Source organism: Chelonoidis abingdonii, chromosome 14 (genome assembly GCF_003597395.2).
Source record: "Chelonoidis abingdonii isolate Lonesome George chromosome 14, CheloAbing_2.0, whole genome shotgun sequence".
NCBI classification, from domain to species: Eukaryota; Metazoa; Chordata; order Testudines; family Testudinidae; genus Chelonoidis; species Chelonoidis abingdonii.
Genome location: NC_133782.1, coordinates 2,977,621 through 3,000,856, shown reverse-complemented (window position 1 = coordinate 3,000,856; position 23,236 = coordinate 2,977,621). Strand labels below are relative to the sequence as shown.

Genomic DNA, 23,236 nt, shown 5'->3' with positions numbered 1-23,236 from the left:
CTTGGTCCGCAGATTTTTTATGAATAGTTGCAAAAATGTTAAATCTGATTATTTGCTTAGTAATACTAGTCACGTTGTTTTCTTGGTCCCTGATTGATTCGTACAATTAAGCAACACAGTCTACAAGGAAAATTTTGCAACTTAATACACAACTTAGTTTGCTTTTGGCAAATGTTAGAGCTAAAAAATTTGATTTTAAAGCTTGAGTGCTAGAACTTTCATGAAGAGCGAATGCAAAAGACTTCTAGAAAGAGCTGAAGAGAATTTTATTCCAAATATGAACAAATATCTGAAGAAAAATGATTTCAAGATTTGCTCAGCTGTAGCTCAGCAGCAACCAGGGAAACATTTATGGTTCTTCGTGCTGCTGCAGAAGCAGGCTCTGGGTCTTTTATTATCAACCATGGGTGTGGCACTGTCAGTCTGCAGCTGGGAAGAAAAGGGGCAGCTAATGAAACAGGCTTTTTATGAAAGATTAAGACCTAAAAAGTAATTGTCACCCCCGAAGTTATAGTATCATATTAAACCCTTGATACAGTGAACAACTTAGGGTTGTATTTGGAAATTATCGGTTAATTTGAGATAAATCTTGGTCTCTGATCCACTAAACTCACTTTCAGAGATCAATTCATTATTAGTCAAGTCACTTAATCTTTCCTTCCCAGACTAACTTTGGATGCATTTCCCTCAGCTGCCTTTTATTATGTCAAGCACACCCACTGAGACTAGAGTGCTGCATTGCTGCAGCTTATAGTGATCAAATGTTACCCTCATCCACCTGTGTGCATTTCCTGCTGAAGTCAGTGGGACTTGTTTCTGTGCACCTGAGGGCACAATATGACATTTCATACTTAGATATCAGTTAGCAGTGCATATACAGGCCTTGTGCTTCTGAGATGCTGTCTGGCAGAACAAACCCTAACCCCTTGTATGTTGTTCTTAGATCCCATTGTGAAGGACCAGGCTCGGATGGGTTCATCCAGCATGCCAGGTGGCAGCACTCCTGTCAGCAGCGCAAGTATGATGTCAGGTCAGTTCCTTCTTGGTAATTGCTGTAAAACTTCCTGTACAACAGTGAGATGGGCGGTGAGGAAAGCAATCAGGACTAGCGAATTCTGCAGGCAATGCTGCTAGCCCTCAGCCCCAGGGTATGACCTATGTAAGGGGGTACAAACGAGTTGGGGATGAAACAGGAGTAAAGAGTCACTAACCTGCCATGGTCCCTGCTTGATTCACAAGAAAGTGCTCTATTGTTTTGAATGCCTTTGGGGCAGGGTTGAAAGATATTGAGATGGGAGGATAGTACTTATCCAGTGTCACGTGTCTGCTCCCAAGAGGAGATGTGTACAAACATGATTCTCCCCCCACCATTTGAGACCAATGGTGATTGTTTAGAGGCCAATGAAAGCTCTTTAGTCACATCTTGTTCTTTAGAATGTAGTGGCATTTTGTTACTCACACTAAAGTGGCCTCCCAAAGTAGCTGGCCTTTGGAAGCATATTGGGTTGCCTCAGGTATGATGTGCCATCCCTGCTTTAATTCATACTGAACTGTCTTGTTTCAGGGATCTCTTCAGTGCCAACACCTTCGCCCCTTGGACCTCTAGCAGGCTCACCTGTGATTTCTGCCACCAATACTCTGGGGATGCCAGTTCCAGCTGCTGCAGGAGCTCAGCAGTAGTGATGCGTTTTGTCTCCGAATGCCTGAGCTGAGTCAGGTGGGGAAGAGGTTCCCCCTCTACCTCTCCCCAGGCTGCAGCTTGCACCTGGCAGGGGAAGGGAGGGGATGGAACACTTTGGAGGCACCGTGTCTGAACAGTTGCTTGTGGATTTATAGTAGTTCAGTCATTATATAAAAAAAAATTATTATAGGCTGATTTTTTTCTTTTTTTTTTACTTGAACTTTTCGTAACTCAGGGGAATCCCTGAAAATACTGCAGATGGAATATTTCTCGGACAATTTTTTTCCCAAACTCCTCATCACTTGAGAACAAAGATGAACCAACTACGTTTCCAGGCCATTGTATCCTGCTGGAAATCTCTTTTCTTCGTAGTCCCACCATTACTCCTCCACCAGCTCACACCGTGGGGAGATTGTCTTGTACTTTTCTCTGGAGTCTACCAGACCAAGTCTTCACAAGGCAGTGGGAGGGGGATTCTTAAAGTACCAGTCACTTTAACACCATATTCTGCATATGACTCAACTGGGGTACACTGAGGAGACAACGTCAGTTTGTAGAGATGGTAAAAACTTCTAAGAAATAAGCGCAGATAAGGCCTAAAACCCTATTCTGTCCTGTATGAATCATGTCCCTCTAGGAGCTAACCAGAGTGGCGACTCTCTCCCTTGCATGTAATTTTAGTCTTAAAGCATAAAATTACTGATCCAGTTGACATTCTTGCCATCTCCTGTTGAAGGTGCTTCAGTAGGGTAAGCTGTACTCTAATCAGTACCTTTTCCACATAAGGTTCTTCCGGCCAGTCCCTTGGCTTGGAATTCTGGAATTAATTTGTTACTGGGTATATTGTTTTTTTTTAAAATTGTTTATACGGATTTCAAAATGGTGGCTACTTAAAGAGCTGGAAAATCAGACTGCGCCAAGTCACATATTGAGTCATCGCCCAGCACCCCCACCCTCATGTGCCACGGGGTGAGAATACTGGTTACCTCACAGTCTTGTAAATATGCACTGAGAGGAAGGAGCGAGTAGACTAACTTAAACTGAAATGGTAGACCTGTAATTGTGGACAGATATTACTATTGATGACAAAGCATCCTTGTTACAGCCTTGCTACCCTTTGCTGTGTATATATACTTTGTCCTTCATATGTGAAAGATCCAGTGTTGGAAGTCTTTGGTGTAAATAAACATTTGGTTTTATTTATCAAGGTTAGATTTAAGTTCCCTGTGTAGAGGTCTCACTGGGTTGGTGTTGCACACTTTTACACAGGAGTGGCCTGCAGGCCTGCACATATTGAGGGAGGCTGCTTTCCTATTCATATGCACCTTTGAATGATCTCTTGTAGTGAGCAATGCAGAGAAGCCTTATAGAAGCATCACAAGCCAAAGTATCTCCTGGGATAAGGATCTTTTGCCATAGAACTCCTTTTGTTTCTCAGCCATGTTGGGATTTGTGGTAGGGAAACAATTCCCAGCTTTTTGTGCATTGCTGTTCACTGAAATCAAACCACTTAAGCTTGTCAGGTGCTCCACTAGAGAGACTTTAAGCACAATGGCACCCATCACTTCTGGATCCTCATTTTAATGCCATTGCAGCAGCTGCTTGTTCTGGGCACTGAGTACTCTTCTAGCTCTTGCAGCAAGTCCTGAAGCCTTGGCATTTCACCTGTTTGTTCTATAAGCACCTACCACTTTAATTTTGTGTGGTGGGGTTTCAACCATTATTTCCTTATTGCTTCAATTAATTCTGCAAAGTAAGGCAGTTGAGTGCATGGGCTGGATTAAATTGAGAGAAACTGGCCAGCATGGAACCCATAGTCCTCTTTACATTAGGATCACCTAAATGGGAGATGAATTTTTAATGAACACCAGGGTAGCTTTCTTCTCCAGGATGTCATCCAGTGGAAATGTATTGTACTTAGAATATTTTTATATCCTAGAATGATGTGAAAATCGGACCATGTTGACTGTTTCTTTGATGTGCAGTAGCTAAAAGCACCAAGTATGGCAAAGATATTACTTGTGGTTTGTTTGCACTAGGTCAAGAGCTACACAGGACACTTAACCAATTTATTTTTTGTAAATGAGAAAATCAAAACAGTTGGCTCCTTCCTAGCTAAGAGAGCATCCTTGTAGATAAGGCTGGATAATAAGGAAACCACAAACAGCTGAAGGTTCTCATGCCCATCAAGCCTTGCAAAAGAGAGCAAGAAAACAAGATGAGAATGGAAGGACTCTGTTCTGGAAGTGACACAAGCTCTTTATATAAAATGCTACATCAGACTCACTGCACAAGCATGCAACTAAATAGACTGGGATAGTGTGTCCAAGTGGTGATGGGAGGGCAAGGAGTTTACAGATTGTAACAACTTCTGTGTTGTAGATTACCTCATCTGTATACCTTGTATTGGAACACTTGTTTCTCAGTACTACTTGTCTCTGCATTGTGTTAAATGGCAGCAAATCAAATGCCAATATATTAGTCCTGTTGGCAACTAATCTTCAAGGTCTTTTTTTTTTTTAAAAGGTTTTTTTATCTTGTTTGAAGTGGCCCTTTTTTGCTGAAGTTAACTTTCTTTTCTCGATTTATTGGTTGTAATTGTATTGTAATTGTTATAACTAAACTTAACCATGCTGGGAAGAAGTTGTGCCATGGAGGTCTTTAATTTTTTTTTAATAAAAACATTGAAACAAAAACATCCCTGCAGAGTGAGCAGTACAGTAACCTGCAGCTAGTTGCACATGCATACTAAATTGCTTTGATTTTACACAAATTACATTGGTGTCTTCCATAAAAGGAAATAAAGACGAAATGTTATTGTATTCATTCTAATGCTGCAGAAATTTGTGCCCTGCTCAGACAGTATTTTTTTCATCTTCTGTACCTGTGCCACTTTGTGCCTTGTTTTTTCCAAGCTCTCACAAGCAAACAGGTCCTGGCTTGTCAGAGCTTGGACTGAGGCCTCCAAAGAGCATGTAGGTGCTGCAGGAAGTGGGGTTGATTTGGCGGGTGCATTTTTTCCTCTGAGTCAGTCTCTGTGGCGATTAGAGGCATGCTATTGCTGGCAATACTGTCACTTGTGTGAAGGATGAAAACAAATGTCCTGGTCATGTGTGGTCACTAAAAACCTTATGTTGGTCTTTGGAAGTATTAGATTTTGTGTAGAAGAGTGGGGATAATTCAAATAATTACATTTGCACCCAAACTGCTCCTGCAGTTTGAGCTGGATTAAGGCAGTGACTCTCAAATTCTGGAATTAGGAGTGTGTGGAGCCCTTCCTCTTAATCCATGGAATGAAACTTCAGGAGCACAAGCAATGTGATGGAGGATATGTAGTTAACTGAAAAGGGATCTTTGTCTTGCAAAGCAAATGTTGGGCTTCTGGTGATCTGGTATTTAATTCCTGGCCTAAACTACTGGTGTGCTGCTAAATAGTTGTCACATTACAACCCAGGTCTGGCTGCATTTAAATGGCAAGTGATGCAATCTCAAAGTTTGTCTTTAACACCAAGAAGCCCTAGTGAGGATCAGGGCCTAATTGTGCCAGAAGCTGTACAAATACACACTGAAGAAAGTCCATACCTGCAAGAACTCCCTTTTGTAAAGTGGTGGTGGTGGATGAGGTGCTAGGTAAATGAATGATGCTATTAAACTGGGCCTGAAAGGTAGGGGAAAAAATGTGAGAAGGGAGGAAAAAATTTAAAAGCAAATTAGAAGTAAAAAAAAAACTCCAGGATGGCTGGCTAGCTCTGCTTTATCTGTCTCAGACGAGATCTTAGTACAACTACATGTGACAGCTGTTCTGGTACAGTATCACTGATGGTCAATTTGCTTATTTTCATCTTTGTTTGCATGTAGAGAGGAGCCCTTCTGAGTGTCAACTGATGGATTTGGCTTCTTTCTCTGGGTCACCCTCTCTCTCTCTCCAGGTGGTGTGCATGTGGACTGTACCTGATGTGGAGGTCATGTTGGTGGCATCCTTATGGGATGTCCTAAATGTGATCATCTTTGTCATCTTACCATACTTGATGCTTTAGGTTGGTTGGCTCTCCTTACAACTTCTCATGCTGCTGAAACTTTCTGAGACACTCTGAACTTTCACACTCATTTACTTTGGAATGAAGTAATCTTACCAATTTTCTTTTAGATTTCCACGAGGCCGCTCCATAAAGGACAGACATGATGCTGGTGTTAAATATTCATCTTTCTGTTGGTGTCCGTCTGGCCATTTTCCCTTTACCCAGAGCACGTTCTCAGCGCAGGAAAGTGGGCCGGCTCAGGCTGCGCTCATCAGGCGCCGCCGCCGCTCTGCGTGCGGAAGGGAGTTGGCTGGGGGAGGGACAGGCTTGCAGCGATATCTGAGGCGGATCCACCGGGCCCCGCGCCGATTTGCTCACAGCCACGTGTCCCAGGCGCGCTGGCGGCAGGGCCGGAGCGCGAGAGGCCGCGCGCGCGCACGCACGACTCTCAGGCGGCTGCGTCAGTCTTGCGCACGCGCAGTGGTTTCTACTGGCCTCTTCCGCCCTGGCCACGGGACGGGAGCCTCATGCGCAAGCGCTCGGCGCGGTGACGTAGGCGGCCGCGCGCCGCTAGCGGAGGAAGCGGAGCCGGGCCCCGCCCGCCCGGGATGCGCTCCGGCGCCCGGAGACCATGTCCCTGCGCAGGCCGTCGCCGGACGGTATCGCGCCGCACGGTACTGGGGGGCTGGGCCCCGCGCGCGGCCCCGGCCTGGGGGGAGGGTCTCTGCAAGCCCCGCCCCTCCGGAGCGCCCGTGTCCCAGCTGCCCCCGGGCGAGTACCACAAGGTGCATACGGTGTCGCCAGAGCCCTCCTGCTACATGTACATCTACGTCAACACCACGGACGTGGCCCTGGAGCGGAACCTGACCCAGCTGCAGGAGCTGCGGGACAAGGTGCAGAACGGCAGCGGTGAGTCTCTGGGGCCCTGCCCCCTAGCCTAGCTCCTGGCTGCTGGCACTGGCACTGACCCCTGAGCCCAGATCCCCTGGAGCCCTGGCTGGGGGGAGTAGCGGGCAGAGATCCCTACCGCTGGGCGTCAGTGGCTGTGTCCCTGCCATGGGGCACCCCGGGCATTTCCCCCCTTCCCTGTGGCGTACAGGCCCCTGGGGGTGAGAAGCCATCTCATGCCTGTGCCCCCCCCTCACCCCCCCGTGCAGAGACGGAGCCCCTGCCCCCCGTTTGCCTGGCGCCGCCGGGGTCCGGCCCCGCCGTTCCATAGCCTACCGCCCGCCCGCCGCCTGCCTCGGTCCCCGCCGCCCCGGCCTCGCACCGCCCCCTCACCCTCCCCTTACCCCTGTCTCGCGTGTTACCCCGTCCCGACGCTGCTGTCTTCTTCGAGTCCCGCCCCCGCCCCTACCTCGGTCCTGCCGCCGGCCTTGCACCCCCGCCTGAACCCGCCCCCCCCGCCGCCTGCCTCGGTCCCCCCCGCCCTGCCCTTGCACCCCGCCCGCTCCGCCTCCCACCAGCCTGTCTCGGTGTTACCTTTCACCGGCCCCGCGCTGCCTGTCTGGTCCCACGCCGCCCGGCCTTGCACCCCCCCGCCGACCCGGCCCCCGCCCTATCTGCGGTCCCCGCCGCCCGGCCTCGCACCCGCCCGCTCCCCGCCCCCTTCCCCCTCACCCCTCCCTTACCCTCTGTCCTCGGTGTTACCCCGGCACCCCGCCCCCTACCCTCGGTCCCCGCCCTCCTATCCACCGGCCCCGCCCCGGCTTGCAACCCGCCCCCGCCCCCGTCTCGGGTGTTACCCGGGCCCCGCCGCCCCAGCCTCGCACCACGCCCGCTCCCCCTCCCCTCCCTTACCCACCTGTCTCGGGTGTACCCCGGCCCGCGCTGCCTGTCTCGGTCCCGCCGCCCGCCCTACCTCGGCTCCCTTACGCCCGGCCTTAGCACCCCCGCCCCCGCCCCCTGCGCTCGGTCCCGCCGCCGGCCTGCCCCGCCCCGCCCCCACGCCTGTCCGGTGTTCCCGGGCCACCGCCGCCCACCTCGCACCCGCCCCCTCCCTTACCCCTGTCTCGGTGTTACCCCGGCCTCCCGGCCGCTGCCTGTCCTTCGGATCCCCGCCTCACCGCTCCGCCTATCCGTCGGTCCCGCCGCCCGGCTTGCCCCGCCCCCTGCCCCCCGCCGTCTCGGTGTTTACCCCCCCGCCCCCCCGCACGCTGACCCGGCCCCCGCTCCGCCCCCTACCACGGTCCCCCGCGCCGGCCTTGCCCCCGCCCCCTCCCCCAACCGCCTGTCTCGGTGTTACACCGCTGACCCCCCCCCGCCGCCTGACCCGCCCCCCGGCCCCGCCCCCTGCCTCGGTCCCCGCCGCCCGTACTTGCCCCCCCCCACGCGCTGTCTGGTGTTACCCCGGCCCCGCTGCCTGCCTCGGTCCCTTGCGCCCAGGCCTGCACCCCACGCCGCTGACCCGGCCGCACGCCCCCGCCCCCTCCCCACCGCTGTCTCGGTGTTACCCACGCCCACCCCCGCTGACCCGGCCCCGCCCCCGCCCCTGCCTCGGTCCCCGCCGCCCGGCCTGCCCCACGACCCCGCTTCTCGGCCGCCCACCCCACCGCCTGTCTCGGTGTACCAGGCCGGCGTTACCCCGGCCCCGCAAAGCGAGCCGGAGGGTGGCCTGGCCCTGGCCTGCCCACGGCGCAGTGACAAGCCAGCCGACTTCCCAGCCGCGCTCCCTTGGCAGTAGCCCCCACGGGCGCTAGTGACCGGGAAGGGATTTGTTGGTTGTTTACCCTCTTGAATGCTTCTGTCGGGAGCTGCCCTTACAATACCTAAGGGGTTCTTGAACGGTGCATCCGAAAGCCACTGCCCATGGGTAGGCAAGTCTGGAGCAGAACCTACATCACTGATGACCCAGGCAAAGGGTTTGTTACCCTCCAAGAGTATTTACAACAAGTGAAATCAGACACTGGTGCAGTAGCATCCTAGATGATCATCTGCATCTTTGGGGTTTTTTATTTCTGTAGTTTTCTATTTCTACAGCTATGTAAAAGAGCACCTGTCACGGGCTTTGAGCTCCATCTTTAGTCCTGGACATAAACAAAATCCAGCTGAGCCTTATTTTATGGAGGATTTGGAATTACTTGTGCAGCAAAACCTACCTCATCCCTTTGGCTGCACATTTCTCTCAGGCCTTGGCTACACTGGCACTTTACAGCGCTGCAGCTTTCTCCCTGAGTTCTGCAAGTTACAGCGCTGCAAAGCGCCAGTGTAAACAGTGCCCCAGCTAATCCCACAGGGAGGTGGAGTACGTGCAGTGCCTCTCTCCCAGCACTGGCGCCATGACCACACTCGCACTTCAAAGCACTGCCATGGGAGCGCTCCCATGGCAGCGCTTTGGAGTTTCGAGTGTAGCCAAGCCCTCAGAGAAGGTGATGGTGATTGATACTTGCTAGGGATTTGAGTAGAAATTGTTGGTGGATCAAAAACATGTTTGAAAACGTGTTCTTTCCACCCCCACACAACAGTTCTCAATTGTCAAGCTGGTAAACTTTAAAAATAATGTATTGTGGAGGAGGCCAATGCAGCATATGTTTTCTTTCCTGGGTGTTGCTTCCTAAATTTTTTGCGCTTTCTCTTTTATAAGCTTTCTCTCCTCCTTCCTGATTCATTCACTGTGTGTCAATCCTGTTTTTGTGTTGACATTAAAGCTTGGCTTCAGTAGACAGTAGCTGAGTAGAAAGGAGGTAACTTCTGTTCACACACTAACACCTTGGTGAGCAGCGGGGAGGAGAACTACTGGGTGAGGTTTTGATAACTTTCTCTGTTTACTGGCATCAGGTGACTTGTTTCTTAAGAGGGAGTTGCAGGCCTATCAAAACCTAACAGAACTACATCTTGATTGAAAAACAAGCTATACAAAATGAGTTTTGAAAGGGATGTTGTTTAGATGGGTATCATACACCACTTGAGCTACTGACTTGTTTGTAGGTGTTTGAAAAGCCTGTCATCCTGTTCATTTCTTTCATTCAGAACACAATGCTGTAAACTGAGCCCTCAGGAGCAACTCTCTAATAGCAGACAAAGGTGCAAGAGCAGTGGGGAGGAAACACTTCTGATATCAAATGTTCAAAGGGTTGCTGTAAACTGCAGTGAGTGAAAGCATGGTGGGAAAACCAACAGTTTTCTCCATTAGGCCAGTTTTAGTCCATCCCGGTCCAGCCACCCCCTAAAAAATCCCATCCAGACTGACTTAGTACCAGTTTGATGCAGTTCAGATCAAAGGGGTGATATAATAGATGGTGAGAGTGGGGTTTAGACTGGAAGTCACACAATCATGATCTTTTTTGAAAAGCTTTTGAAGACAGGCTAGATGTGCTCTCTCATTTTACTCACTGGAACTATGGCTCTCAAACACAACCTTCAGGTGTCCTGAAGGATTTTGCTGCCAAAGGATATGGAAATCAGCTGATTCTCAGCTGCCTTTCTTTTCCCACATATAGCATAGTGCTGGCAAGTAACCCACTGCAAATATGGCCATGCTGGAATCTGCTCTAAGGAAGTATTTCTGTATCCTGTATAATGCCTTTAACCTGTTAACAGGCAGTTCACTACCTGTATTGTGTGTGTCATTCTTTTCCCCACCTAATGTCCCTAAAAATCAAATGTCCTATAAAGGCATTATGGTATGTTTGCTTGACAGTACTTAGCCCTGACATCAGTTTACAAATATTAATTGGCATATCCTTGCAACACTCCGGAGGGGTGGGTAGGTATGATCTGTATGGAAATTGGGTATAATTCTAATGTAAATGCTCCTGTGCACATATGGCAGCATTGGGGAAATGTTCAGTTACGTGATATTTCTAGGTACTGATTTGGGGTAAGCTCAGCTCAACAATACTAGAGTCTAGCTGCCAGCCAGTAGGAATTCAGAGTACCAGTCTTATGAAACACTTGACACCTGAGCTAGAAGCTGAGCCATCCCAGAAGTGGAAGACAAACAGTTGCAAAGTGGCTTTGAATAGTAATTACTGGGTCAGGTGCAGTGGCAGTTCTGTTGGCATTAGAATTGAAGGACAAGGGATCATGTAGAACATTAGTGATTGCTTCTCTGACACTTCAGAATTCATATGTCATCTGAAGAACAGGAGCCTATATTCCAGTGAGATCTCACAGGGTGTGCAGGAATTGCAGAGCTGGTAGCAGGGTAGCAGAGTTGGCACTTTAAGTGGTGAAAGTGCCGTTGTTATGCTTGGCCTTTGGTGAAGATTCTTGGTATCCAGTGATGATAGGTCATATATCATCTGCCCTTGCAGGGGAAGCAGAGTGAATGATCTCCTAGGCCTCTCTCATCTCTAACTGGAGTGACCCAACATGTTTTTTCAATCAGTTTTTTTACATGGTCTTTGCATCTGTGAGCTAATCCATTCTGTGCCTTCGTTTTGCATGCTGGACAATAGCTGTAATTCTGACCCTTTATTTTTTGTTCCTCTTGCAGAGTATAATTCTAAGAAGAAAAGGAAAGTAGCTGAGATTTATCAGGCCCTGAACAGCGATCCCATTGATGTGGCTGCACTCAGACGAATGGCAATCAGTGAAGGGGGTCTCCTGACAGATGAGATTCGTTGCAAAGTATGGCCAAAGCTTCTCAATGTGAAGACGGATGATCTGCCTCCTGCTCCAGGTACAGAGAAGCCCTTTCGTTGCTGCTTTGGGAAAAACTCTAGTGATCTTTTGGGCTGTTTTTAACTTGCATTTTCTTCATGTAAATTGAGATGCCTTTTCCATTGCACTTGCTTGAGAATCATACTTGTGGCACAGAATGATTCCCCGTGGTTTCACCTGCGTTGCATGTTTAATTATATGAATAGCAGATCCAGGAACAACCTGAATTTTTTATTTTTCCATTGCACTGCAAAAGCCCTCTTACTTTTGGGCCACGCTGATGGAAGTAAGCATATTTGGAACACAGCTGGTGCAGTCTGGTGTAATTTGTTTGCAAAATGCACGTTAACCAGTAGCAAAAAGCTGCCATGTTGCAAACATATCTAGTTTAATTACCTTTATTGTGAATGGGAGCTTGGCTTTATTGAATACTAAATGGAGGTTCCTGTCCTAGGCATGGGTGAATCGGTGGCCAGATTTCTGTAAATTGAAGCTTGTATGTAGAATAAGTCGCATCTGAGGCAGGGAAAATTTGCTTTCTAGTGACACGCCCACCTGGAGGAGTTCCATATGCAGTGGTTTTTACTTCCACAGCTCCCAGAGGGTAAGATGGGGTTTTTGTGAGCAGAAGTATCTGTTCAAAGTGTGCATTCCTGGTTGTCCTTGAGTAGCTAGGGTTGTATTAAAAATGCAGAGGTGCAGGAGACTTATGTGTATAAATATCTTAGCTACCCATGCTTAATTTCACTTAATTTCTATTTATTAAACTCTGTGGTGTTGCCTCTACCCCTACATAGTGTCTTAGAGCTATATTCTGCCTTACTCCAGTGGTATGGTGATGGGGCAAAGATTTATGCCAAAGGACAAAGGAAAGATGATGGTGTAAGGATCTCAAAATGATGTTTGTAGCAAAGAAATTAGTGCCCTGTTTTCTGGCACTGGAATGTCATAAATTGGTATTGACAGTGCAAGAATGTATAGCAGTACTGGTCTCACGTGTAACAAGTGAAAATGGGAATCTAAAATTGGGGACTTGAACAGTTTGGGGCCTAAATTTCATGCCCTTGACTTGTGCAGAGTCCTTCTATGAACCAGCTCCTTCTAATGCACTCTGTATGCTATTCAGGGACCTGGGTGGGTTTGTAATGCCCTTCTTTCTCCATCAGGACAGGAGCTGCGAGAGGACAATGAAGACTACCAGCAGGTGTTACTGGATGTGAGGCGATCCCTGCGCCGCTTCCCACCCGGTGAGATGGTCTTCCTGTTTATAGCAGGGAAGCTCCATGTGCACCAGGAGCTCCCTGTCCCCACATGTCCATGTGATGCATCTCACTTCAGGGGCCACAGTAGATCTGCAGGACCAACAGTCCAGGGACCCATAGAAATGGAGTCTTCTGGAAAGGGTTTCCGATCTGTTTGCAGCAACACCCTTTTCAGATATGGTTGCAGGCTTGCACTGCAGCTGTTTTTCAACATGTTCTTTCCACACTAAATTCTCACCCTTAATGCTGATTCATTCTGCCAGCCCATTTGGTACAGTCAAAACTCGCCCTGTACCTAGAGAGGCCTGACTCACATATTACCATCCCTGGCCATTCTGCTGCTGTTCATAAGATGCGACAGACTCATGTATGGCGTTGAAGGGGTTTACCATTTTCCTACATGTATCCTGGGCTGACACATGTCTGGGTTAGGAGCCTGAGTTCACGAATGATTTACTTGGATTTTGGTTTTTTTAATCATTGCTCCTTCCAGTGACTGTCATGCACCAACCTGTAACAGCTCTCAACGTATAATAACAAACCCTTCTTGCTTTTGCTTAGTTCATATGGTTGGTTGGTGCTTGGTGCTATTTATAAACCCTTTTACAGTAGCAGTTACCTGACTTTGCAGAGCAGCTGTTTGTTGCTCCTGGGCAGAAACTGCTTTTCACTGCTTGCTTTTTTCCTTTGTATAAACAGTCAGTATATTCAGATCATCAGTATGTCGTGGATACCATGCAGATCCCTGTTGCTCGAGGTTCTGCTAACCCCATATTACTTCTGAATGGCCATATTCTGACAATGCTTAGAATTCATAAGACCAAAAAAAAAGAGATCTTTGTGTTGTCAGAACCTTGCTTGGGATTTTGTGAAGCTTGTTCTGTCATGGGGCACTGTATCTACTTAAAGGAGTCCTGGCAAAAGGTGGATACAGTTTTCTCTACATGTAGCATTCTGTTTCAAAGATGCTTTCTATCAGTGGGCAGAATAAACCTCTCTATAAGTGGGCAGTGCATGTGGCTTCTGTGAGCTTTGCAAACTCAGCACAGTTTCCATGAAAGGGGATTAGTTTAATTAGGACTTCTGGAATATTAAAAATAATTAAAATCCTCAGCACTTACAGGCATGGAATGTAATTTAGCCTTCAAGATGTTTTACAAATACTAGCAAATCCACCCCATCCTTGCACAGTGACTATTAATATCCAGGAGTTGCTGATTTCTAGTCCCATGCTCAGGCCACAGCACCATGCCCCACTCTCAGTTAGGGTTGCTTGACAGTTGTCAGGACATTGAGATTGTGGCCGTCTCTGCATGACACAGCTGATTAGACTGCTCCTGGGATTCTGTGGGTTGACTGACACAGTATGTGGCAGGTACCTTGTCAGGTCTCTGACTCAGCCTTGTACTAGCCCATCTGCCGCTGTCCCCACAGGGATGCCAGATGAGCAGAGAGAAGGGCTCCAGGAAGAACTGATTGACATCATCCTGCAGGTTTTACAGCGCAACCCCCAGCTGCACTACTACCAGGGCTACCATGACATTGTGGTCACGTTTCTGCTGGTCGTGGGGGAGAGACTGGCGACTGCTCTTGTGGAAAAACTTTCCACCCACCACCTCAGGTACTTCAGCTGGGCATGCGTGCCATGTCTCCTGCAGAGAGGGGTGACGAGGAGCTTCCTGCCTGCCTTCCCTGTCAGAAGCCGCATGTTGCGGAGGAGAAGCCTTTCCTGCCATTCACATAGGGAAGAGTCTGGAAATGTAGGGAAAACAAAGAAGCCCCTAGAGCCCAAAAAGCAAAGCATGACTAGACTGGCTGCTTTTAGCCGACAGTGCTAACAAAGCCCTGGGCTGCTATGAAACTGCAGTGGTAATGACATGGCTTCACAGAGAGCCATACCAAGGGCGCAGCTGAACTGAGGGCTGGTTGTTCTAATGTCAGCGTGGAATGCATTGCCTCTGCAACTTAAAAATCCACTTCATAGCTCCTCCTGTGACCGCCTGTTTCATTGTCACGTCCAGGGCTTCCCCCAGCGTGACCTAACACAATGGCCTACTTCATGCAGTGCAATAGGCTGTCCTGGACCTGCTCAGCGGTGAGCGTGGCCAGGTACCATGGGAGAATCTGAGTCTGAGTGAGTTGTGTGTGTCAGCCAAGCAAGAAGTCAGCCTCTGGCCAATGGGACTGGTTTTGAAGGGAGCTTTCTCCAGTCCCTCAGTGAGGAGCTGTTGGCTACAACCCTTGGCCCTGGGAAGGCGTTAGGGTTGTGTTGACGTTGTTTTCCTCACTCTGGGCTTGTCCGCACTCAGGTGTGCACGGACATAGCGAAAGGTGTGAATAAAATCAGTGCTGTAATTTCAGTGCAAGGTTGTATGTAGACCAGCGGTTAGTTCTTACTGCTAATGGTAGGTTGCTGTTGCGGGAAGAGGGTGTGCTAGGGCAGAGTCCCTGGCTCTTTTCTGACTCCTTGTTGTGAGGCTGACCTCAGGAAGGGGTGGAACGCAGCAGGGTCAGAACCCCTGAGATGCAGTAGTAGGGACAGTCCCACCCCAGGGGTCAGTTAGGTTGCAAGTGTGTCTTAACTTCTGATTTGCTGTATGTTGTGCACTCATGGTGGTGAATGGGACCAGAATGACACTGTTGCCTGATGGAGCTTTTGTTTGTCTCATGGCAGGGATTTTATGGACCCAACAATGGACAACACCAAGCACATTTTAAATTACCTGATGCCCATTATAGACCAGGTGAACCCTGAACTCCATGACTTCATGCAAAGGTACATCAAGATTCACCAAACCTTTCCCTTTCTCACGGGGTTCAGCAGCAGCTCCCAGCCAAGCCCTGCCGTTCTCTTGGTGTTATTCCAAGGCACTGTGTGGCTCAACTGGTTCAGGACCTGCACAGCACAGCGGTGCTTTCCTCAAAGTGAAGCTGTGGCCCCACTGCTGATAAATGAGGAAACTCTTGTGGCCCTTGGTTTTCTGGCAGCCCAGCTGCCCCTTGCTTTTGAAGCCATTACACTGCATCTTGAGGGCTGGTTCATACTGTGGCATCACCACCCTGGCTCCTTATCGTCTGTGCTTGCATGACAAAATGATTAGCGGCTGGGGTGGGACACAGTTCTAATTAGTCAGTTCTGATTGCCTCATTTGTATAGTTCTGTGAGTGCTGAGACATCTCCTCTGGGGTCTTCTGCAGTTTATCATTGGCCCTGAGGATAATTGGGGCGTCTTTCAAAAATGGCAGTGGGTTGAAAACAGGGGACCTATCCAGAGAAAAGCAGAGATGGGGACACTTTTGTTCAGAGTCCCTTGCCCACTAGCCCCATGGCTGCGCTGCTCATTGCGCTAGCAATATCTCTGTAGTGAGGTTGGCGGCAGACTCCCAGGGGCTGGTAACTCTTCAGGGTGGGGAGCCCTGCTGGAAGGGTTGTAACGCGTACTGTGCAGTTTGCTATATGTGGGTGCAGCACACATCACTGTCTTTAAAACCCTCCTGAAGAGAGATTCCAGGGTCAAGCTCCCGACCTTTGTGATGGAACTGTGTCCTCACTGAATGAACCGCTTCCACGCGGTGGTGATCTGGGAACTGAGGGAATCCTCGGCTACAGGTGATATTCCAAGACCTGAGTGTATGTGGTGCAGTTACTGTGCGTTTCCATGGTGGTAGCATCTGTCTGTTGTGGGGAGGGAGACACAGTTACAGTGGTGGGCTGGGCCCTAACCTCTCATCACTGATGACCAATGGCCCGTCCCTTACCAGAAATGGAGGAACCCCTGCCATTAAGGGATCACCAGAAGGTACTTTTACCCACACTGGAGAGGTGTGGCCAAGGAGATTCTGGTAGCAGATGAGCTGTCTGATTGGGTGTTTTCTGTTTGCACAGTGCTGAAGTGGGGACCATCTTTGCACTCAGCTGGCTGATCACCTGGTTTGGGCATGTCTTAGCTGACTTCCGCCATGTGGTGCGATTGTATGACTTCTTCCTGGCATGTCACCCGCTGATGCCCATTTACTTCGCTGCTGTGGTCAGTATCAGCTGGTGTGACTTTGTAACGGAAGGGAACCAGTGTGCATCATTAACAGTTATACAGCTGAGGCGAGTGAATACAGCACTGGCTTCTGACTGTGTTCCATCTAGAGTGTCAGGTGTACCGAAAGCCCTTTCCAAGGGAATGGGGTTTAGTGAGTTCACTGTGTTTTTAGTGAAGAACATCATGTGTCCCTCTTTGCCCACTGCCCTGATCTCTAAACCCTGGGTGTGGAATCCCAGCTGTATTCACCTTCCTGCTGTTCCCATACAGGGCAGTCATCATGGCTGCACCATGTGGCTAAGAGGGAGGCAGGACATAAGCCTGTTGTTTCATACTACGGCGATGAGTGGCTGTGTTGGGCAGACCCTGGGTGCAATACTGACTGGAATTCTTTTTCTTGGCATTGCCACTGCAATTTGAGATGGAGACTTACCAAGGCATTATTTACAGTAAGGACTTGGTTGCAAACAGGTTTCTGATTTGTGTCCATGTGCCATTTATCTGAGTGCCACCTAAACACATGTCGCTTTTAAAGCAGTTTCACCCCAGGGTGCCTTGTTCAGATACTGACTGGGCCTGATCAGGAGTCTTCGACGGCTCTCAAAGCCACAGCACCTCCGGCAGGAGCTTTTCATGGCTTCAGAGCAGCTGAGGGAACTTACTATGTCTCCTCACCCAGGAGTGTGATGTTCTAATATGCACCTCCAGGCTGGATCCTGGAATTCATTAAGAACTGGTGGGGGGGTCCCTTTTCACGGCAGGCCAAGTTCCTTCCAGGCTCTAGAGGCAGCAGTTGTGAATGAAAACAGAAAGGGCACCATTCTACCCCAGAGCACTGAGCTGCTGCTTCCTTCCCTTTGCAGATCGTGTTGTATCGGGAGCAGGAGGTTCTGGACTGCGAATGCGACATGGCCTCTGTCCACCATCTCTTGTCCCAGATCCCACAGGACCTTCCCTATGAGACCCTGATTAGCAGAGCTGGGGATCTCTTCGTCCAGTTTCCTCCGTCGGAGCTTGCCAGGAAGGCAGCACAGCAGCGTGCTGAGAGGTGAGTGGCAGATAGCGTGCGTTATCACTGTGCGACTCCCTGCATGCAGCATTAGTGCAGCTCAGGAGGGAATCCCAGTGTCCATCTCAGAAAGTGCTTGCAGGAATGGAGTATGACTGGGATCAGAGCGTGTGCTTTAAATCCTCGTGCTTCTGACCTGGGCAGGCAGAATGTTCCATTTCACCTGGTCACAGCTCTTTAAAAGAAAACCAAACCTGCAGGTTGGCTCATTCCTTCAGGCTCTGCCTTTTCCTCTTCTGCACAAACTCCCTGACAGCTTCTTTGCTCCCTTGGCACTCCCTGTGCTGCCCCCTCCCTGCTGGATCCATTCCTTCTGTGGGCTGGGATTCCTCGTCTTGGGGTCCAAAAGCCCACGCTCCTCTCTGCCATTTGGATCCCACACAAATCCAAACCCCGTAGCACTTGGTCAGGATAACAGAGCTTTGTTTCAACGTGGTATTAAGAGGATACTCTCACTTTGTTGGATGGACTGTTCTTGAGGCTGGTGGATACAACACCAGCAGAACAGTACTTAGGGGCTGACTAACATAAGAACAGCACTACTGGATCAGACCAAAGGTCCATCCAGCCCAGTGTCCTGTCCAGTAGCCAATGCCAGGTGCCCCAGAGGGAATGAACAGAACAGGGAATCACTAAGTGATCCATCCCCCGTCGCCCATTCGCAGCTTCAGGCAAACAGAGGCTAGGGACATCATCCCTGTCCAGCCTGGCTAAGAGCCACTGAGGGACCTACCCTCCATTAACTATTTTAAAGTGTTAGCCATGCTCTGTTCATGCCTAATCAAACCAGCAAAGCTGAAGGGGCCTCGCTACTCCAGAGTGCTGCTTTTCCATGATAAATGTCTCTTTCGGGTTCTGTCTGGAACACCAGTTTCCACCCTTTGCAGTCACTTGCCCTCTGGTTTTGTGCCTGTGGCATTGGCAGTATCTTATGGAGCAGTGGTTTTTACCAATATTTCTCTTTGCACTTCAGTTAGGTGCTTTCAGGACAGCGTAGGTCTGCAGTCCCTGCTCTTTCATCGCTCTCATTCAGCCAGCAGGGTGGAGTATGCTGAGCAATGTTCATCCTGCTTGGAGCAGCTTTCCATGGGCTAAGGGTGTCTGAGTGCAGAAGGACCCATTCAGCTCCTTTTCTCTTTATTTCTGTCTCTTCACTTGCAGAACCGCTGCTTCCACCTTTAAAGACTTTGAGTTGGCTTCAGCCCAGCAGAGACCAGACACTGTGCTGCGACAGCGCATCAGAGACCGGCTCCGAGTGGAGGAACGGACAAAATCCATCTTGACAAAACCAAGGACCAATCGCTTTGTCAAGCTGGCAGTGATGGGGCTGACGGTGGCACTGGGGGCAGCTGCTCTTGCCGTGGTGAAGAGTGCCCTAGAATGGGCACCCAAGTTTGAACTGCAGATTTTCCCCTGATGGAGGGAGAATGGTGCCCTGCCACTTTAAAGACCATGTCCTGCCATGGCAGGAGAGGCTGGTGTTTCCTTTACTGAAAGGACTTGTCTAAAAATGCCTGGCGTAGAGAGTTTTCTAGTCCTGCTGCTCTCCATAACACGACCTGCCTTTGTCTCCAAGGTGGAGGGGGACTGGCCCAGCAGCAGTGCTCACCATATGAGGATGCTCACCTTGTTCTTGTCTCCCTGAGCAGCAAGGAAACCCCTCCTCTCTTACTCTGAGGAATTAGAAGCGAATGCTTCCTGAACTGGCAGTGTCTGGAACAGCCTTGTGGGTCAGGTTTCGCACACAGTGGCTGGACACCTGCAGAGCTCTGTGTGTGTCGATCTCTTGAAGCACTCTGATGTTCTCCCCCCAGAGTGTAACAGGAGAGGAAATGACTAAATATTTTCAGGTAGATGAGCGGTCACATCTGCACTAGGAATCAGTCTGGGAACTCAGTGGGTTTGAGGGGAGGTTAGACTCCTGACGAATGGTGTAAGTAGCTTTCAGGTTCCCATAGCATCCCTTTCTGCCCTCCCCCAAAGCACTCCGCTTTCTGCAGAGTCAGGGTCTTACCAACACCCTGATCTTTTTCTTGCTCTGCAGGCAATGTTTTAGTAGAGCAGAGCCCTCTTTGCAAATTCCTCTCATGGGAATAGACCCCCTAGACTAACGCTAGGGTTCAAGGTTGTCACCACTGTATAACTGCATGAGTTAAGTTAGTGTCCTAATCTCCCCAGTCTGGTATGTGTAGAGGAGGGAACATCTGTGGGCTTTTTCTGGTCTGCTGGAGAGAGGTCAGCTCTCAGCCAGCCACAGCAACTGGACTGGTGGTAAGCTAGTCCGTTCTTTCAGTTCAGCAACATAAGACAGGGCTGAGTGTGAATTATTTGTCCCAGGTGTGAACAGTTACTTGCCAGGCCACACCAGCTCCTGTTACTACACCTGGAGAAGCCATTTCAATTGCTAACTTTTAAACACAGCCTTTAAAATAAAAAAAAAGAATCTTTCCACCATGCAAAATAGCTTGCGGCAGGACAGAAGCCATTGCCACTGGAAGCCCCTTTAAAATGTCTCTCCAACTAACCATTCAGACTTTCGCATCAACCTTAAAATGCTGCAGGTGAGTGACTTTTCCAGAAATTGACCCCAGGTGCCTAGAGCCCAGCCGCTCACCAGATCTGCTGCCAGCTTCTCCCAGCCCAAAAACCTCCAGGCACCTAGTACTGTCTAACTTAAACTAAGTTAATAGACGCTACACATCTCTACCTCCTCCTCACTGCTGCTAACCCCTCCCACAAGTGTCCTTACCCTGCCCCACTGCTTCCCAGGTGACTGACTGTCCCCTGCCGCATCCCACCCAATGCCATCTGTCCCCATTTCCAGCAGTTACACATCTAGAAATTAGGTGTTGGTTGAAGAGTTAAGGAAATCTGAATATACTAGAAGCTTTGTGCCCTGCAGTAATGTAGAGCCTTTTATTCATTCTTAATGCAGTCAATTTTATATCTGAACTACTCTGACTGTGCTGTCAGTCCTGAAGGCACCGTGCCATTCAGAACTGCAGCATAAGGAAGTAACAGTGCCTAGATAACATAGCAGTGTTCACCTATATACAAGCATAACTTTCTCGGATGGGAGCAGGGCTCTGAGCAAACTGCCCTTTGCTTGTGCAGTGGCTGATGTCTGTGGTATGTTTTGATTCAACAAACAAGAAAAGGAGGAGGAAATTTGCACCATTCCCCTTTCTGTTGCTGGCCCCTCTTTGTGGGCACCTTGCTTTCTAGTGACATCTGGCTAGTCACTGATCAGGTTGATTCCACTCAAGCAATCACTCTTCCCCTTGGCCAGCCTGTCATCTAACGAGCTGCATGTGTAAAAGGTATTGTCAATTTGCAGCTGCATGGGAGTGGGCAGCCCAACCAATGGGAAGTTGCTGGTGGCATCCTCTGCATAGCAATAAATGGAGTTGGGGCTATGGGGAGAGCTGTTAAATGAAGCACTTTATTTAAAAAAAACAAAGCACTGCTAGAAGAGGAGGGGACTCACCCCGTGGTTATTTGCTCACATGGTTTACCTTCCTCACCTAACTACAAACCCAGGACCCTGGTTCCATCGGGGCACCTTGGATACTTTCCTGTATAGCTACCGAAAGGGCTGAGCCTTTCTGCAGCATTTGGCCCTTGTTTAACTTGGTGTGGTTTGTGATAGGCCCAGGCAGGGAATTAAGAGGAGAGAGGGAGTGTGTGAGAGGATTTTTCCAAAGCACTTAGATGAGTTGGAAGTACAAGTCCCATTCAGTGGGGTTTATGCTCCTAATTCAGGGGCTTCTGCAACTCCTGCCTGATCTCTACAATTAAAATACAGGGGGGGGGTTTGGCCTTTTCTGTTGGGTAAAGGTAGCTGGAAAGGAGTTCCCACCCCCATCTGAAAATCTGGTTTTTTTTCTTTTTTAAACATTAGAAATTCAGGTCTTGTCTCACCTGCTTTGCTTGTCAAATGCAGGGCAACTAGAGAGCTGGTAGGATTGATATCACAAGTGTCAAGGAGCAAATACTGAGCCGTTGAGAGGTATAGTCAGCTTTTAACATTGTTTTTCCTGTTAACAGCTGTAGCTCCAACACCAGACACAGTTGGCAGGAAAAATATTCGTTAAAGATTGAAACCCTCTGCCCATGCTTCAGTTATAGGCTGCCAGTGCCTGTTCCAGCTGTCTGGTCCTCCACCACACACAGGGAAGAGACTTGATGTTACTGACTCCTGAGGGAAAAACACAAACGTCCCTGCCTGCCTTCCATATGCCTAGTAAAGCGACAGAAGGTGCCATTGCAGGGACCTGTTGTGGCACTGAGTGTTGTGTGTACTGTGTGATTTCCCTTTGCATGTACAGATCAAAAGCCCTAGCGGGTAGCCTGGAGATGCTGCTGGAAACCAGCACAGCTTAGGGATCCAGTCAGACACTTCCCACACCTAAGTGTGAACCCCTGCCTTACACGCTCAGCAGTTTCCAGCCCATGTGTAAACTCATTCCCGCCTGGAGGGGTTCCTGCACCTTCAGTACCCTGCTGTGGCTGAGGGTCCCTGGAGACTGGCAGTAGGTGCACTTGGCCTGCATTCAGGCTCTCCAGGAATGCAACAGTTTAATTCTCTTTTCACACCTTCACGGAGGAGGCCAGGATGGCCCTGCTGAAAGACACTGTTCTCATCAGGTGGTTTACTCTATATAAGGACTTGTATACATGTGTAAATGCTATTTTGTACAGAACTGTGTAAAATAAACAGCAATACCCGGTTACCACGTGTGACAAAGTGGGGGTTTTCTTGGGTTTTTTTTGTCTTTTCCAGGGTTTGCATGCACAGGGGGTGGGACTCAATGTACCTGGGTGTTACTGGTTTAACGAGGTGAGGGGAGAGGGAGTTTGTTGTTACAGAGGACCGGAGAGGGACTCGGGACCCCAGCCCAGGAGACACAACCGGTTCTGGCCAGTGGGAGGACAATGGGCTGCAGAGAGAGGACCCCGGTGACCTGACCAGCCGGTTCCAGCCAGAGGAGAGCTGCAAGGAGAGGGGACTCAGGCCTTCCTGTTTACGACCCTGTTTACCTGGAGAGAAGACAATGGACTGAGGCGGGGCTTGAGGCCGGGGATATCAGAGACCCAGCTGGGAAGCAGGGGGGCTCGGGCTGGCGAGGGGAAGCAGGCAGAGCCCACCTGGATGCAGGGAGACTGGGATGTGCTGTTATTGTGAGAGGCCAGGCCTGAGGCCCTGAGAGTTTCCTGTGCTGTGTTCAACTCTCAATAAACCCTCCTGTTTTATGCTGGCTGAGAGTCACTCTGGTCTAGAGAACAGGGTTGCATCAGCCCCTTTGGGGGTGAAGAGGCCCAGGGGGTCCAGAGTGCGTGGACTCCCGGAGGGGGCCCACGGCAGAGACAGACGTGCTAAGGCTCAGAGAGGTGCGGCTCCAGGAGGTGGAGGGGCCTGACCCCGAGGGAGAGTGGACCCCCGAGAAGGGCTGTCTCACTGAAAGGGGCACCCCCCACGGAGCGCACAGGGCCAAGTGTGGGCACGATCTGTGAGTCCGTGACACCACGTATCTCCCCTAGTGTGAGTGCACCTCTGTGCTAGCAGG

At 49.7% G+C, this 23,236-nt stretch overlaps 2 protein-coding genes across 4 annotated transcripts in view; both read left to right on the top strand.

The window, feature by feature from the left end:
• CSNK2A1 (casein kinase 2 alpha 1) overlaps positions 1–4,377 on the top strand; it is a 34,772-nt gene extending 30,395 nt beyond the window's left edge. For both annotated transcript variants that reach the window (XM_032766415.2, XM_032766416.2), the window contains 2 exons: positions 944–1,030; positions 1,565–4,377. In XM_032766415.2, coding sequence (XP_032622306.1) covers positions 944–1,030; positions 1,565–1,680 — 203 coding nt within the window. In that variant the 3' untranslated portion in view covers positions 1,681–4,377. The remainder of the gene's footprint in view (positions 1–943; positions 1,031–1,564) is intronic.
• Positions 4,378–6,249: 1,872 nt separating this feature from the next.
• On the top strand, positions 6,250–22,402 carry TBC1D20 (TBC1 domain family member 20). 2 transcript variants are annotated; one of them, XM_032766413.2, is made up of 8 exons: positions 6,250–6,374; positions 11,138–11,323; positions 12,471–12,551; positions 14,001–14,187; positions 15,241–15,342; positions 16,453–16,594; positions 17,464–17,648; positions 18,831–22,402. In XM_032766413.2, exons 1-8 carry the CDS (start codon positions 6,332–6,334, stop codon positions 19,084–19,086), a joined length of 1,182 nt encoding a protein of 393 aa, XP_032622304.1. In that variant the 5' UTR covers positions 6,250–6,331; the 3' UTR covers positions 19,087–22,402. The 2 variants fall into 2 exon arrangements, with proteins under 2 accessions (XP_032622304.1, XP_032622305.1); XM_032766414.2 differs by lacking the exon at positions 6,250–6,374 and adding an exon at positions 9,328–9,439.
• The last annotated feature ends 834 nt before the right edge of the window (positions 22,403–23,236 follow it).